Source organism: Heterodontus francisci, chromosome 18 (genome assembly GCF_036365525.1).
Source record: "Heterodontus francisci isolate sHetFra1 chromosome 18, sHetFra1.hap1, whole genome shotgun sequence".
NCBI classification, from domain to species: domain Eukaryota; kingdom Metazoa; phylum Chordata; class Chondrichthyes; order Heterodontiformes; family Heterodontidae; genus Heterodontus; species Heterodontus francisci.
Window position 1 is genome coordinate 63,123,065 of NC_090388.1, and position 15,027 is coordinate 63,138,091.

General features: G+C 43.2%; 1 protein-coding gene across 3 annotated transcripts in view; it reads left to right on the plus strand.

Moving 5' to 3' along the window:
• Positions 1 to 15,027, plus strand: part of ttll12 (tubulin tyrosine ligase-like family, member 12) — a 103,166-nt gene that overhangs the window by 22,305 nt on the left and 65,834 nt on the right. For all 3 annotated transcript variants that reach the window (XM_068050871.1, XM_068050873.1, XM_068050872.1), the window contains exons 3-6: positions 597 to 795; positions 1,183 to 1,342; positions 12,333 to 12,466; positions 13,351 to 13,427. In XM_068050871.1, coding sequence (XP_067906972.1) covers positions 597 to 795; positions 1,183 to 1,342; positions 12,333 to 12,466; positions 13,351 to 13,427 — 570 coding nt within the window. The remainder of the gene's footprint in view (positions 1 to 596; positions 796 to 1,182; positions 1,343 to 12,332; positions 12,467 to 13,350; positions 13,428 to 15,027) is intronic.

Genomic DNA, 15,027 nt, shown 5'->3' on the forward strand with positions numbered 1-15,027 from the left:
CCACAGAAGCGCCTATCTGTGCCCCTGACTATAGAGTCCCCTATAACTATTGCTCTTCTGCGCTTTGTCCCTCCCTGCTGAACAACAGTGCCAGCCGTGGTGCCACTGCTCTGGCTGCTGCTGTTTTCCCCTGATAGGCCATCCCCCCCAACAGTATCCAAAACTGTATACTTGTTAGAGAGGGGGATAGCCACAGGGGATCCCTGCACTGACTGCCTGCCCCTTCTAGCAGTCACCCATCTATCTGCCTGCACCTTGGGTGTAACCACTTCTCTAAAACTCCTGTCTATGACTATGAAATGAACATGTTCCTCATTTTGCTATAAATGGTGAGGTACAGCATGGAGACGAATGCAGTCCTAACTTTCAGAATGACCATGATGGATGAAATAAGCATGTGTAAAGACATAATCTTAAAAAGTGAATTTCTTTATTTTCCCCATTGTAGATGCAAGCATGTGGCTTATAACTGTTTTAAACTGCTGTATCCTTTTTTGCTCATGGTGTAAAATTGTTTTAGAAGGATGTTCTTTATTTTGCTATTTACAGTAAAGCTTTGTCAATTGTGGGACTTTCAATAATTTCCGGTATTACAGCATTTTCTTAATTGATCACCTCTGGACATACCGAGTGGATCAAGTTCGCCAGCAGTTATGGGAGGTCCCTGGCTTGCTGCACCGGATGGCCAATCTTACTGTGGTGGAATTCCATGGGGAGGTTCCGGATGATGATGTCATTGATGATGTGATGGCAGAGATGTGGAAATTCAGCCACACATACCAGCTGTCCCAGGGGGTAAGCAAGATTCGTGGGGTGGAATCATGGTGCAGATACTGAAGCCTTTTTATTAACATACGACAAGATTGCTATAGAAGCTGTGTACTTAATTGAATTTCTGTAAAATGCATTCTTTAACAGTAGAACAAGCTTTGCTTTTCTATTGGCTCCCTGGGGAATTATGCTAATAGAAGTTAATACAGCAGAATTATATTAGATCTCGTCTAACTGGTGACATCAAAAAATCTAGTTTGGCGTAAAGCTTAAAAAAAAAGCCCAGTTGTCCATGTTGCAGTTTTTGATTCTAAAAGAGAATCTGAAAGGGGAATCGGTGACACCCAGGTTTGTCTAGAAGTTGGAGTGTTGACATGCTTGTTGCTCTTGTCTCCGTACTTCTGTCTCCAGTCAGCTGAAGAACGAGTGCCAATTTGGTACGTTATGGATGAGTTTGGATCTCAAATCCAGCACTCGGATGAACCAACTTTTCGAACTGCTCCATTCTTTTATGGTCCGGGACAGATTGCCTTCACTTTGCTGTGGCCGCTGAGAGATGTTGATTCTGGTGGTAAGTGGCCAGGCTGACAGTTATTCCTGAAAATTATTTTAACCCATCTTGCTGCTCATCATGGTGGAGTTAGGCATTCTGTTGCTGATCAGAGATTACGTTAATTGACTAGAATTCTTACGTGCTATTTTAGTCACCAGCAACACGTAAGTTATAAGTATAGTTTGATGCCAATTCCTTTGGGAAACGTTATTTGCTGTGCATCATTTGGTAATCTCAGCAAGTTTGCTGGGATTCTGTTTCTATCTTCACACTTCCATTTTTCTCTACTATTTTGTTGCCCCACTTGCACCATGTGCAGTCTGATTACTGGATTGGCTTATTGTGAGGTTGAACTACATTGCCATTATATATGTGTCTCTACTCTTATCTGCGCACCTGAACAAAATCACAATTTGAATGTTACTGAGAGGCTAGTCATTTGCTCAGGACGATGGAAAAAGTTTATTTTGAGGAGAATACCTGCAGGATGATCTGCCTATCTGGAGCTAGAGCAGTACATACTGCAAGGTTAGAATGGCTACTGAAGGGGATAGTTGGAGACAGTGGTACTAGTCCGCACAGGAATAAATGATACAGGAGGTAATAATATAGGGGTTTTAAATACCACATATATATCCATTGACTTAAAACTGAAAGATATGGGATGCAAAATGATTCCAGTGTTCAGAAAAGGAGGGGAGTTCACCAAAAAACTCAGAGGCTGCAGGCAAGTGGCTGGTAGGATGGTCATAAATCTTCATAAATGATGGGAATCCTTCCAGAATTAAAAAAAAAACAGGAGAGCAATCTGGTGACTATTAAATATAGAACAGATCATTGACATGTTCAAACTCAACAAACATAAACCTAAATGAATTAACAAACAAATTAAAAATAGAAAAATGCCCTCTACTGATCTTGCAGGAAGCAAGTGAAGTGTTTCATTAGGATAAATACAAAAAAATGCAGAAACATGTTAAAAAGTGATCAGAGGCAAAAAAGAGACCTATAACAAAACGTAGTAGTTACAGCTAAAAATAACATTAAAAAATTCATTCAGTATCAACAGTAAGAGAAAGATGATGATAGATCGTGTCAATGGGCTTAAAATTGAAGATGATCGCAAAATTATAAATGTTCTGAATGATTACTTCCGCACAGTCACAAAGGAAGACATGAGCAATTTGCCATTTCCTTACTAAGGCATCCCAGGTAAAATCAATGCCTTAAATATAAATGAGATGGAAGTTCTAAAAAGGCTCAACAAATTGGTTTAGGTGGATTAGATTTATCCCTGAGTGCTGAGACTGGAGGGAGATTTTTGAAGCACTGGCAATCATGAAGAAATCACTGGACACCAGGGAAATACCAGTAGGTTGGAAACAGTCTTATTCAAAAATAGTAACAAAACATATACAGGGAACTACAGGACCATGTAAAAATAATGGAATCAGTTATCAGGAGTATACTTGAAAATTATCGGTACAAAAATACCTATGTAAACTGTAATCAACATGAGATTTAGAAGGGGAAGATCCCATCTTATAAACTCCTCTACTTCAATGAGCAAGTATACTGCTGCAAACCCTGTAATGAGTATCTTGACTTTCAAAAGGCTTTTGACAAAGTTCCAAATAAAAGGTTAGCAGTTAAACTCAAAACTGTGAGAACTCAGGATAGATCTTGGGAATGGACCAGAAAGGGCGGCGCAGTGGTTAGCACCGCAGCCTCACAGCTCCTGCGACCCGAGTTCAATTCTGGGTACTGCCTGTGTGGAGTTTGCAAGTTCTCTCTGTGTCTGCGTGGGTTTTCTCCGGGTGCTCCGGTTTCATCCCACAAGCCAAAAGACTTGCAGGTTGGTAGGTAAATTGGCCATTATAAATTGCCCCTAGCATAGGTAGATGGTAGGGAAATGTAGGGACAGGTGGGGATGTGGTAGGAATATGGGATTAGTGTAGGATTAGTATAAATGGGTGGTTGATGGTCGGCACAGACTCGGTGGGCCGAAGGGCCTGTTTCAGTGCTGTATCTCTGAACTAAATTGTTGGAAAGGCAGTGAACATTGAGTATTTGTTGAAGTAATTTTGTTTTGGTTTTGGAGTTGGGTCTACTGAGTGGAATGTCTCAGCGCGCAGTAGTAGAACCACGAGCATTTGTAGTTTATGTTGTTACGACCGAGGCGGGAGCAATGCACTGTCAATTCTGTCCCATCACTCCAGAGGTCGCAGCATATTATTAAAGTTTTCCCACTCAACTGGAAAACAACCAAATTAAATGCTAGTAACCCCCAGGATAAAACAGACCAAATCAGGTATCTTTAGACAACAACAAATTAACTATTTATTAAATTAAATCTTAAACACTATTAAGATAGCCTTATGTCTAAAGACCTTGTAACTTCTTATTTTAACCTAACTACCCCCATATTCTCTCATACCATCAAAAATCATGGTTAATTGGTTTTTTTTAAATGATGTTTTAAAAATTAGCTGTTAAGAATAAATAAATAACTGGCAATGTGTGCTATATCCCTGATGGGTGAGGTATTCGAATGTAAAAATAATCAAATGCCACTCGAAGTCTCCACGCGGATTTGATGAAATAATCTTTCAATAGGTAGACATTCAAAACACTTTGGCTGCAAAAGGCGTCACACATTTCTTTCAATGATGAACACAACAGTAGATCTACTTGAATTTTAAAACTGCCAGTCTCTCAGTTGAAACTGTACTTCAGCAATACAAACGGTCTCTTCAAATTAAAGGCCTGCTTGGGTGTAAAATTGCAACCGGACCCGGGCCTGACCTGACCACATCAAACTTGAACCCGACCCGGGCCGGAGTCCTTTAATTTTTTTCCACGCCTGACCTGACCCGACTGTCGAAATAAAGTTAATATCAAACGGGTTATTGTGCTTCACCTTGTCCAAATGTTGTGATCCTATTCATCCGTTCCGGCAGCAGACTATTCCTGCAGAATCGTGCAGACAGAGTTGGGAATCTGAGCTTTATCTCGTCCAGGAACCAATGGCATGCCGCCGCCTCCCCCCTTCAACTTTTGCACATGAGCATCCATAGTGCACTGTAGTGTAGAATCACTTTTGCATGCATGCAAGGAGGATGTTGTGGAGCACAGCGGGACTGGTGGTCTGAAGTGCATTTGTTTCAATGCGAGAAGTATAACAGGTAAGGCAGATGAACTTAGAGCTTGGATTAGTGCTTGGAACTATGATGTTGCTATTAGAGACTTGGTTGAGGGAAGGACAGGATTGGCAGCTAAATGTTCCGGAATTTAGAAGCTTCAGGCGGGATAGAGGGGGATGTAAAAGGGGTGGGGGAGTTGCATTACTGGTTAAGGAGAATATCACAGCTGTACTGTGGGAGGACACCTCAGAGGGGTCGTGCAGCGAGGCAATATGGGTGGAGCTCAGGAATAGGAAGGGTGCAGTCACGATGTTGGGGGTTTACTACAAGCCTCGCAACAGCCAGCGAGAGGTAGAGGAGCAGATATGTATACAAATTTTGGAAAGATGTAAAGGTAACAGGGTTGTGGTGGTGGGTGATTTTAACTTCCCCTATATTGACTGGGACTCACTTAGTGCTAGGGCTTGGATGGGGCAGAATTTGTGAGGAGCATCCAGGAGGGCTTCTTGAAACAATATGTAGATAGTCCAACTAGGGATGGGGCCATTCTGGACCTGGTATTGGGGGAATGAGCCCAGCCAGGTGGTCGAAGTTTCAGTGGGGGAGCAGTGACCATAATTCCATAAGTTTTAAGGTACTTGTGGATAAGGATAAGAGTAGTCCTCGGGTGAAGGTGCTAACTTGGGGGAAGGCTAATTATAAAAATATTAGGCAGGAACTGAAGAATTTAGATTGGGGGCGGCAGATTGAGGGTAAATCAACATCTGACATGTGGGAGTCTTTCAAACGTCAGCTGATTAGAATCCAGGACCAGCATGTTCCTGTGAGGAAGGAAGATAAGTTTGGCAAGTTTCGGGAACCTTGAATAACGCGGGATATTGTGAGCCTCGTCAAAAAGAAAAAGGAAACATTCGGAAGGGCTGGAAGGCTAGGAACAGATGAAGCACTTGAGGAATATAAAGACAGTAGGAAGGAACTTCAGCAAAGAGTTAGGAGGGATAAAAGGGGTCATGAAAAGTCATTGACAAACAGGCTTAAGGAAAATCCCAAAGCTTTTTATACATATATAAAGAGCAAGAGGGTAACGAGGGAAAGGGTTGGCCCACTCAAGGACAGAGATGGGAATCTGTGTGGAGCCAGAGGAAATGGGCGAAGTGCTAAATGAGTACTTTGCATCAGTATTCACCAAAGAGGACTTGGTGGATGATGAGCCTAGGGAAGAGAGTGCAGATAGTCTCTGTCATCTCATTATCAAAAAGGAGGAGGTGTTGGGTGTCTTGCAAAGCATTAAGGTAGATAAGTCCCCAGGGCCTAATGGGATCTACCCTAGAATACTGAGTGAGGCAAGGGAAGAAATTGCTGGGGCCTTGACAGAAATCTTTGCATCTTCATTGGCTACAAGTGAGGTCCCAGAGGACTGGAGAATAGCCAATGTTGTTCCTTTGTTTAAGAAGGGTGGCAAGGATAATCCAGGAAATTATAGGCCAGTGTGCCTTACGTTAGTGGTAGGGAAATTATTAGAGAGGATTCTTCGGGACAGGATTTACTCCCATTTGGAAACAAACGAATTTATTGGCGAGAGACAGCATGGTTTTGTGAAGGAGAGGTCGTGTCTTACTAATTTGATTGAGTTTTTTGAGGAAGTGACTAAGATGATTGATGAAGGAAGGGCAGTGGATGTTATCTATATGGACTTTAGTAAAGCCTTTGACAAGGTCCCGCATGGCAGACTGGCACAAAAGGTGAAGTCACACGGGATCAGAGGTGAGCTGGCAAGATGGATACAGAACTGGCTCGGTCATAGAAGACAGAGGGTATCAGTGGATGGGTGTTTTTCTGAATGGAAGGAAGTGACTAGTGGTGTTCCGCAGGGATCAGTGCTGGGACCTTTGCTGTTTGTAGTATATATAAATGATTTGGAGGAAAATGTAGCTGGTCTGATTCATAAGTTTGCGGACAACACAAAGGTTGGTGGAGTTGCGGATAATGATTAGGATTGTCAGAGGATACAGCAGGATATAGATCGGTTGGAGACTTGGGCGGAGAAATGGCAGATGGAGTTTAATCCGGACAAATGTGAGGTAATGCATTTTGGAAGGTCTAATGCAGGTGGGAGATATACAGTAAATGGCAGAACCCTTAGGAGTATTGACAGGCAGAGAGATGCGGGCGTGCAGGTCCACAGGTCACTGAAAGTGGCAACGCAGGTGGATATGGTAGTCAAGAAGGCATACAGCATGCTTGCCTTCAGCGGTCGGGGCATAGTGTATAAAAATTGGCAAGTCATGTTGCTGCTGTACAGAACCTTAGTTAGGCCACACTTCGAATATTGCGTGCAATTCTGGTCGCCACATTACCAGAAGGACATGGAGGCTTTGGAGAGGGTACAGACGAGGTTTACCAGGATGTTGCCTGGTCTGGAGGGCATTAGCTATGAGGAGAGGTTGGAAAAACTCGGATTGTTTTTACTGGAACGACGGAGGTGGAGGGGCGACATGATAGAGGTTTACAAAGTTATGAGCGGCATGGACAGAGTGGATAGTCAGAAGCTTTTTCCCAGGGTGGAAGAGTCAGTTACTAGGGTTCATAGGTTTAAGGTGTGAGGGGCAAAGTTTAGAGGGGATGTGCGAGGCAAGTTTTTTACACAGAGGGTGGTGAGTGCCTGGAACTTGCTGCCAGGGGAGGTGGTGGAAGCAGATACGATAGCGACGTTTACGAGACATCTTGACAAATACATGAGTAGGAAGGGAATAGAGGGATATGGGCCCCGGAAGTGCAGAAGGTTTTAGTTTAGGCAGGCATCAAGATTGGTGCAGGCTTGGAGGGCCGAATGGCCTGTTCCTGTGCTGTACTGTTCTTTGTTCCCGGAGCAAGGCAGCACTGTCCACGTCCAGTCCAGCCCGTCCCGACCTGAGCCCGAATGCTGGACTCGGAAGAGAGACCTGACCTGAACCACGTCGTTGGGTCTAGTCGGGTGCGGGCCGGGTAGCCATGGTTTACTTCAAAGGGTTTTTTCCTCCTTAGGCAGGTAACTTGGCCTGAAGCTCCCTGTAGAATTTTTGCTGAAAGAAGTGGACGGCTCTTTTCTCATCTAGCATGCTTTGCTGGTGAGTCCCTCAAAACTGGTTTCAGCCGGTTTTAACACAGTTAAAGTGTTACAGTACACCATGTGACCTCTCTCCTGCTGTTGCCTAGGTAGCAAGTGCAGCTGGCACACTGTCTCAGAAATCCAAAAGCTTCTCTCTGTCTTAAAGGTACACTGTTTCAAACAGAGGAGATGATAAATACAATTCCGTGACAACGTTGGTAACCTCAGAAACTCAATACATAATGGTCAGATTTGTAGATGATACAATACTTGGAGAGGCGGTGGAAGAGGCAGCTCAAATTATAAAAACAGGTGGATAAAATATGTGAGCAGAACAACAATAGATGATACTTAATAGTTACAAATGTAAATTGCTGCACATAGGAAGGAAAAAAATAAGCGATCCATGTCCTCCAAGAATGGCGTTAAAATAGTACGGAGAATAAAGCTTAAGGAGATTTGGGAGCCAACTTGATCATATTGCAGGGTAGCAATCAACGAAGGGAATGGAATGTTTAACCACATAGCCAAAACAGTAGAGTACAGGCTGGAAGTGCTAGGATTAAACTTTATAATGCTTAATTTACATGACCCTTCGAATGCTGCATTCCAGTTTTGCCTGCAGTGAAATGACTGAGAAATTCAAATGCTGGGGATAGGATAGAGAAGAGCCACATGGCTAGCCTCCATCTCAGGGTTCTGAGTTATGAGGAAAGGTTGGAAAAAGTTAGACTTTTCAGCCCTTTGAAGAAGGGGTTTGAGAGGTGATCTCAAGAGGCATATAAGATCAAGTGATTGGAATAATAAACCTCGAATGTAACTTTAAATTTAAACTGAGAATAAAATAAGGGGATAAAAACAAGAAATGCTGGAATCACTCAGCAGGTCTGGCAGCATCTGTGGAAAGAGAAGCAGAGTTAACGTTTCGGGTCAGTGACCTTTCATCGGAACTGACAAATATTAGAAAAGTCACAGGTTATAAGCAAGTGAGATGGGGGTGGGGCAAGAGATAACAAAGGAGGTCTAGATTGGACCAGGCCACATAGCTGACCAAAAGGTCACGGAGAAAAGGCAAACAATATGTTAATGGTGTGTTGAAAGACAAAGCATTAGTACAGATTAGGTGTAAATACACTGAATTTACACCTAATCTGTACTAATGCTTTGTCTTTCAACACACCATTAACATATTGTTTGCCTTTTCTCCGTTTCCTTTTGGTCAGCTATGTGGCCTGGTCCAATCTAGACCTCCTTTGTTATCTCTTGCCCCACCCCCACCTCACTTGCTTACAACCTGTGACTTTTCTAATATTTGTCAGTTCCGATGAAGGGTCACTGACCCGAAACGTTAACTCTGCTTCTCTTTCCACAGATACTGCCAGACCTGCTGAGTGATTCCAGCATTTCTTGTTTTTATTTCAGATTTCCAGCATCCGCAGTATTTTGCTTTTATATAAAATAAGGGGATATGGGTTCAAAATAGTAATAGGCAAATTTAGGACTGAAATTAAGAAATGCTTCAGAATGTAATCAACATGTAGATTTGTCTTCCAGAAAGAGGTAGCTGAAACGAAAACCCTGGAATTATTTAAGAAACAATTTAATGCTACAGGGGACAGGGATGGGAGGGTAACTTTAGGATCTTTCAAGATGGGTGAATGGTCTTCCTCATCCTTAATCATCTTGTGATCTTCTAACTTCTGTTGCAAAGTGAACATGTAGAACTCAGATGAAGACAAGGTCAAAATTGGCTATTATGCCCCCATGATGTCAAGTAACTTGCTGTCTAAGCCAAAATGAAGGTTATTGGCCAGCATGTAATCACAGTCCAGAATGAGAGAACACCTTCAGAAGAAGGTTAAGCATTTGGAGGCAAAACATGATACAGGGCATGATCCAATGAGAGATCAAGGCTGTCATAGAATCCTGTTATTCAGAGATTGATGTCCCTTCTCCAAAAGATGCATCCTAGTCCCATGGCAGTTAGCCCCTCAGCATTTGTGGGGTGCCTGGATCCTGTTTGTACAAGTGGTAAATATGCAACCTGCCCAGCCTGAAGAACTTTGTTGCCCAGAATATTGTCCCAAGATGGCAAGCACCTAGAGGTTTTCCTGGGTAGTTTTTCAGACCATTTGGGATTTCTGTATATCTGAAAGATTTTGTTTTACCTCCTGTTTTTCTTTTCTATCATTTTCTGAGGGCAGTGACTCTTTCTTTGTACACCATCAGTCATCCACTATTTTCTGCCAGCAGCCACATTTCATAAGTGAACCTAGTGAGTGATAGCTAACCAGCTATTAAAATATGATTGAAGTGTTGTATCCAAGCTTGATCCTGTCCTCATCTGAGAGCCATGTATAATAGATTTTTATACGTTTTTACTTTGGACATCAAACTCTTTTTTTTTTTCCTGCCCCCTCTCCCGACCCTGTCAGGATAGTTTAGTATGCCCACTAGCACCTCAGCATATATGAGCTAACATAGCAATTCCCTGAAATCAAACCTACCACCTTCCTGTCTTGTATGGCTCAGTGTTTTATTCGCAGGGTCTGCTTATGCTGTTTAAAAAGCCATCTATGTACTATTGAGTTCCAGCACAATTTCATGCTTTGCTATCTGTATGTAATACAGTTTCAAAACAAAGATATTCTGATCAGCATATGCAAGACTGATTTGGTTGTCTACCTTATGCCATGTTCTAACCTGTTGATTTTTGCTGGTTAACTGTGGTATGCATTGAATTATGTTGTAAATGCCACTTCAATTTTCATCATATGTTCATGTACAGAACAAAGGTTGTATACCTTTTTTTCTTGCTGGCTGCACGAGCATTCAGTTGTGTTACAACAGAGGCAGGAGGAATGCACTATCCTTTCTCGTTCCACTTCTCCACAGGTCACAGCATATATTTAAATGTTTACCTAGTTACCAATACAGTCAATCATAGACTCTACTCTTTATTCCAGAATAAAATATACCAACCAGGTTTCTTTAATAAAAAAAAAAGATGATCAGTTTATTATAAAACAAGACTTAATGAAGCAAAGCATTAATACACATTGAAATATGGGCTAGAATTTTACGGTGGATGGATGGGAGCTGGACTCCGACGTGACAGTTGATGGCGAACCCACTTACGCCTAGCCCCGGGATCCGTCCCGTTTTTTTCCACCAACTTGAGGGAGGAGGTCCCGCCTCAGTGAGCTGCCAGCCAATCGGTAGGCCGGCAGCTCTTAGTCCCAGCAGCGCCACCAGGAGCGGTGGCCACTGCTGGGACTGCAGCCCAGGTGATGCCATGGATCGAGGAGGGAAGGTAAGTAGGGGCATGCCTCACCAGGGGGATCGGTCCTTCCCTTGTTAGGATGGAGTGGTCCTTTGGGGGGAGGGGTGGGTGTCTTGGGTCCCGGGGGTGGCCCTCAATCGGACACCCTGTGCCCAACTGCCATGACCACCTCCCCCGCCCCCCCTCAGGCAGCCTTTCACAGCCCTAGCACATCTGTTTGCCATGGGTAAAATACCCGTGGAGGCAGGCGAGGATCCTTAAGTGGCCACTTAAGAGTCTTGATTGGCCTCGGGCGGGCGGGCTGTTTCCCACCCGCCGCCTGACCTCCATAAACTTGTTTGGAGGCGGAATCAGTGCGGGTAGGCTTCCCAGAGCCTGCAGCTCAATTTTACGCCGCCCCCACGCCTGACCTGCTGGGGTGGCGTAAAATTCCGGCCATGAAAATTCCCTTTCTAAACACGCACACACGCAGGCTACAAAACCACTGCTATTCAACATTGTCCACACCCCAACTGAATCAGAACTATGGCCGGAATTCCCCCGCACCCCCCCCCCCCCCTCCACAAAGAGCGGGAAGTGGGCAAGGGGGGTGGTGGGCATAAAATGGAGTGGGAGGCTCGGGGGTGGGAGGGGGCCCAACCCCACCTCCGGCACCACTTTATGCAGGGCAACGGCGGTGAAAAACGGCCCGTCCACTCCAGGCCAATCAAGGCCCTTAAGTGGCAACTTAAGGGCCTCCGCCCGCCGCTACAGGGATTTTACCCTTGGCAAGTGGGCGACCCAGGCCCGAGAAAGAACGCCTAACAAAAGCAGGTAGCCCTCTGACGGCCTGGGGAGCAGGGGCCTCATGATCAGACACCCTGTGCCCGACAGAGGACTGCCCCTGATGCCCCAACCACCCCCAATACGCTCTCTCGTTATTCGGCTCCCCGACATCTTCGTCTTGAAGCTAGGCTGCAGTCCCGCTGATTGACTGGCAGCTCTATTAGGCAAAATATGGGTAGGTTAGCCAGGCCAGGCGGAAGCGGGTTCGCCATCGACTTCAGTCGGTGGATGGCTCCCGTCTCCAAGGGTAAAATCCCAGCCAATATCTCAGAAGCCAAACCAACTCCTGACCCTCATAAATCTTGACATGTCACTTTTCTGTAAACATCTCCCCCAAGTCACCAAGGTTTCTGTTTGTTTATCTTAGGGCATGTGATATCCAGTAAAGGTTGTTTTCAAACACAGCATTTCAAGTGTCCTTTCAGTGAACCTTTAACAAAAAACAAAGTCCAGCTTCTATGAAATCTTCAACCTTCCAAAATGAATCCTTTTCCACAATTTTAATGAGTTCTCAAAAAATATTTAACAAAAAATGGAAGCACTGACATAACAGTTAAAAAGTGTAATTTTTTTTTAAAAAGGCTTGAAAACGTGTTGAAAATGTGTTGGAATGGGTAGTATGTGTCTCCGTTGTGCCACTTTTGAAACCTCCTTTGAACATTCTTGCAGAAGAGGTAACGTGGGATCATGCACATGGTGAGCAAAATCCTCTCATCAGGAAATGCAGGCTATTGCCTTGGGTGCCAGTTGATTTGAGGGAGGTTAATGCAAGTATCAGTGAACCTCCGGATGACTATTACAAGGTAAGGACATAGACTGGTATGATTGGTTGGGGTCAACCAGTAAATGGAGAAAAGATTTGTAATGGTATTCTGTGTTTTGTCAAACTAAATGCAACATATTTGTTGCAGTACATTTGATTTAGTTTAGTTTAGTTTAGTTTGAGATACAGCACTGAAACAGGCCCTTCGGCCCACCGAGTCTGTGCTGACCATCAACCACCCATTTATACTAATCCTACACTAATCCCATATTCCTACCACATCCACACCTGTCCCTATATTTCCCTACCACCTACCTATACTAGGGGAAATTTATAATGGCCAATTTACCTATCAACCTGCAAGTCTTTTGGCATGTGGGAGGAAACCGGAGCACCCAGAGGAAACCCACGCAGACAGAGGGAGAACTTGCAAACTCCACACAGGCAGTACCCAGAATTGAACCCGGGTCGCTGTAGCTGTGAGGCTGCGGTGCTAACCACTGCGCCATTGTACCTCTTGACTTTTTCAAGTTACTGTGCCATTTACCTATTAGTAAACTGGTTATTAAATGTCATGGAAATCTTTGTTTAATATTTTCTCTGTTTTCTCCCCATCTCTCCTAAAGGCGTTGAATGCTTGTTGGGGGTATATTAGGCCAGTTATTGGTTTTGGTCTAGTGCCATGTCTTGCTGGCCAATGTGTGATGTTTGAAAGGTATTTAATCACCAGTCAAGCCCAATCCTGGCCTGCAAATTCTAACCATCCCAACTACTATCGACTTAACCTACTTCTGCTGAAGTGCAAAATGAAGTATAGAAGTTGGTTATTTTAATTGCACTATTAATGTACTGTCGGTGACATTCATTTTAAGAACACAACTTGTTTATCATTTCACAATCTTAACTGCAATTTCTGAATTTCAGGCTGTTTCAGCTGATAATAAAGAAGTTTTACCACTTCCAATAGAACCACCAGTTTATCAGAAAGATAAAATTTTCAAGTATGTATAAGGATTTTTTTTGCATTTCTATTTTGTCCTGTAAGGTGGTGATCGTGGTACAGCTCTATAGGTACTAGCAGATTTTTAGAACTTACTGAGATAGTCTTGTATTATTATAACAGTACTGCTATCTAAAAAGAACCTCCCTTAGCGGCCTTGGAAAACTCCCATGTATTTATATCTCCAGATAAGACGGCCCATTCATTCAACGTCCTTGACAGTCTTGTATTCACTTAGCTCTAGCCAGTAATTGGAAACAGCTGCTAGTTCTAAAAGTCTTTCTGTTTATCTCTTGTCTGAATTTTCTCACAATTGTAACAATCATTTGGGTTTCCCAGAATTACAGCTTGAGAGACCACTTTTTAGGCCACTTAAAAGACCACTTTATGGTCACTTTTCTTGAAAAGACCCTTTGTTCCCCTTTGGGGAGTTAACACCATCTTTCAGAAGTTAGGACAGCGTGCCCCTGCGAAGCTGCTGATATTTGCAAGGAGTCCCCCTCACACCTATCATCTGTGCTCACTGCACAAAAAATCTGTAGTGTTAAAGTCATCTGCATGGCTTAGCTGAAATAACTTTTTTTACTAAATATATATATAAATGCGTCCCGATGATTGTAATGACACAATAAATTTTGTATCCTTATACTGTACATGACAGTTTGATGCCTTGTTCAAGTTGTTTCGATTAAAAAAAATAAGTGCTCAAGCGCAGGCACGAGTAAGATACCATGTATGTGAAAATAAGAGCCAGAAAAAGATTGCTTTACTTCCTTAATTTTAATTCAATAATAATTAGAACTTTTCGGATGTGACTAGTGGTGCCTCCCAGTGATCTGTACTGGGGCTTCAGCCTTTCACTATATTAATGACTTAGATGCAGTAACAATGACTTAGATGAAGCAACAGAGAGCCAAATGTTCAAGTTGTCTGATGACACTAGGTTAGGTGGTACATTCAGTAGATTAGATAGAACTAGAAAGTTTCACAGGGACATTATTGGATAAGCGAGCAGGCAAAACTGTGGCAGATAAAGTTCAATGTGAGGCAGTGTGAGGTTGTCTACTTTGGACCTCAAAGATGGATCAGAGTATTTTCTAAAAAGCTAGGAACTGCCAAAGAACAGATAAATTTAGGGGCTAAGTACAGAAATTACTAAAAACTGGAAGAATGAAAAAGGCTAATGGAATGTTAGCCTTTATCTCAAAGAGGCTGGAATACAAAGGTGTGGAAGTTCTGCTAAAACTCCATAATCTCTGTTTAGATGTCATTTGATGTACTGTGTTCAGTTTAGGGCATCAAACCTCAGGAAAGATGTAATGGCCTTAAATGGGGGACAGCGCAGATTAACCAGAATGTTACCAGGCCTAAAAAAGTTAAATAATGAGGACAAGTTTCATAGATTAGACTGGTATTCCCTGAGTATAGAAGACCAAGGAAAAATCTAATTGAGGTGTTTAAGATAATTAAAGGATTTGATAGGATCGATAGAAGCTATATGCTCTGGTGGGGGACTGCAAAGGAACAGAAAGATAGAACCTGCTGGAAATACTCAGCAGGTCTGGCAGCATCGGTGGAGAGAGAAACAGAGTTGACGTTGC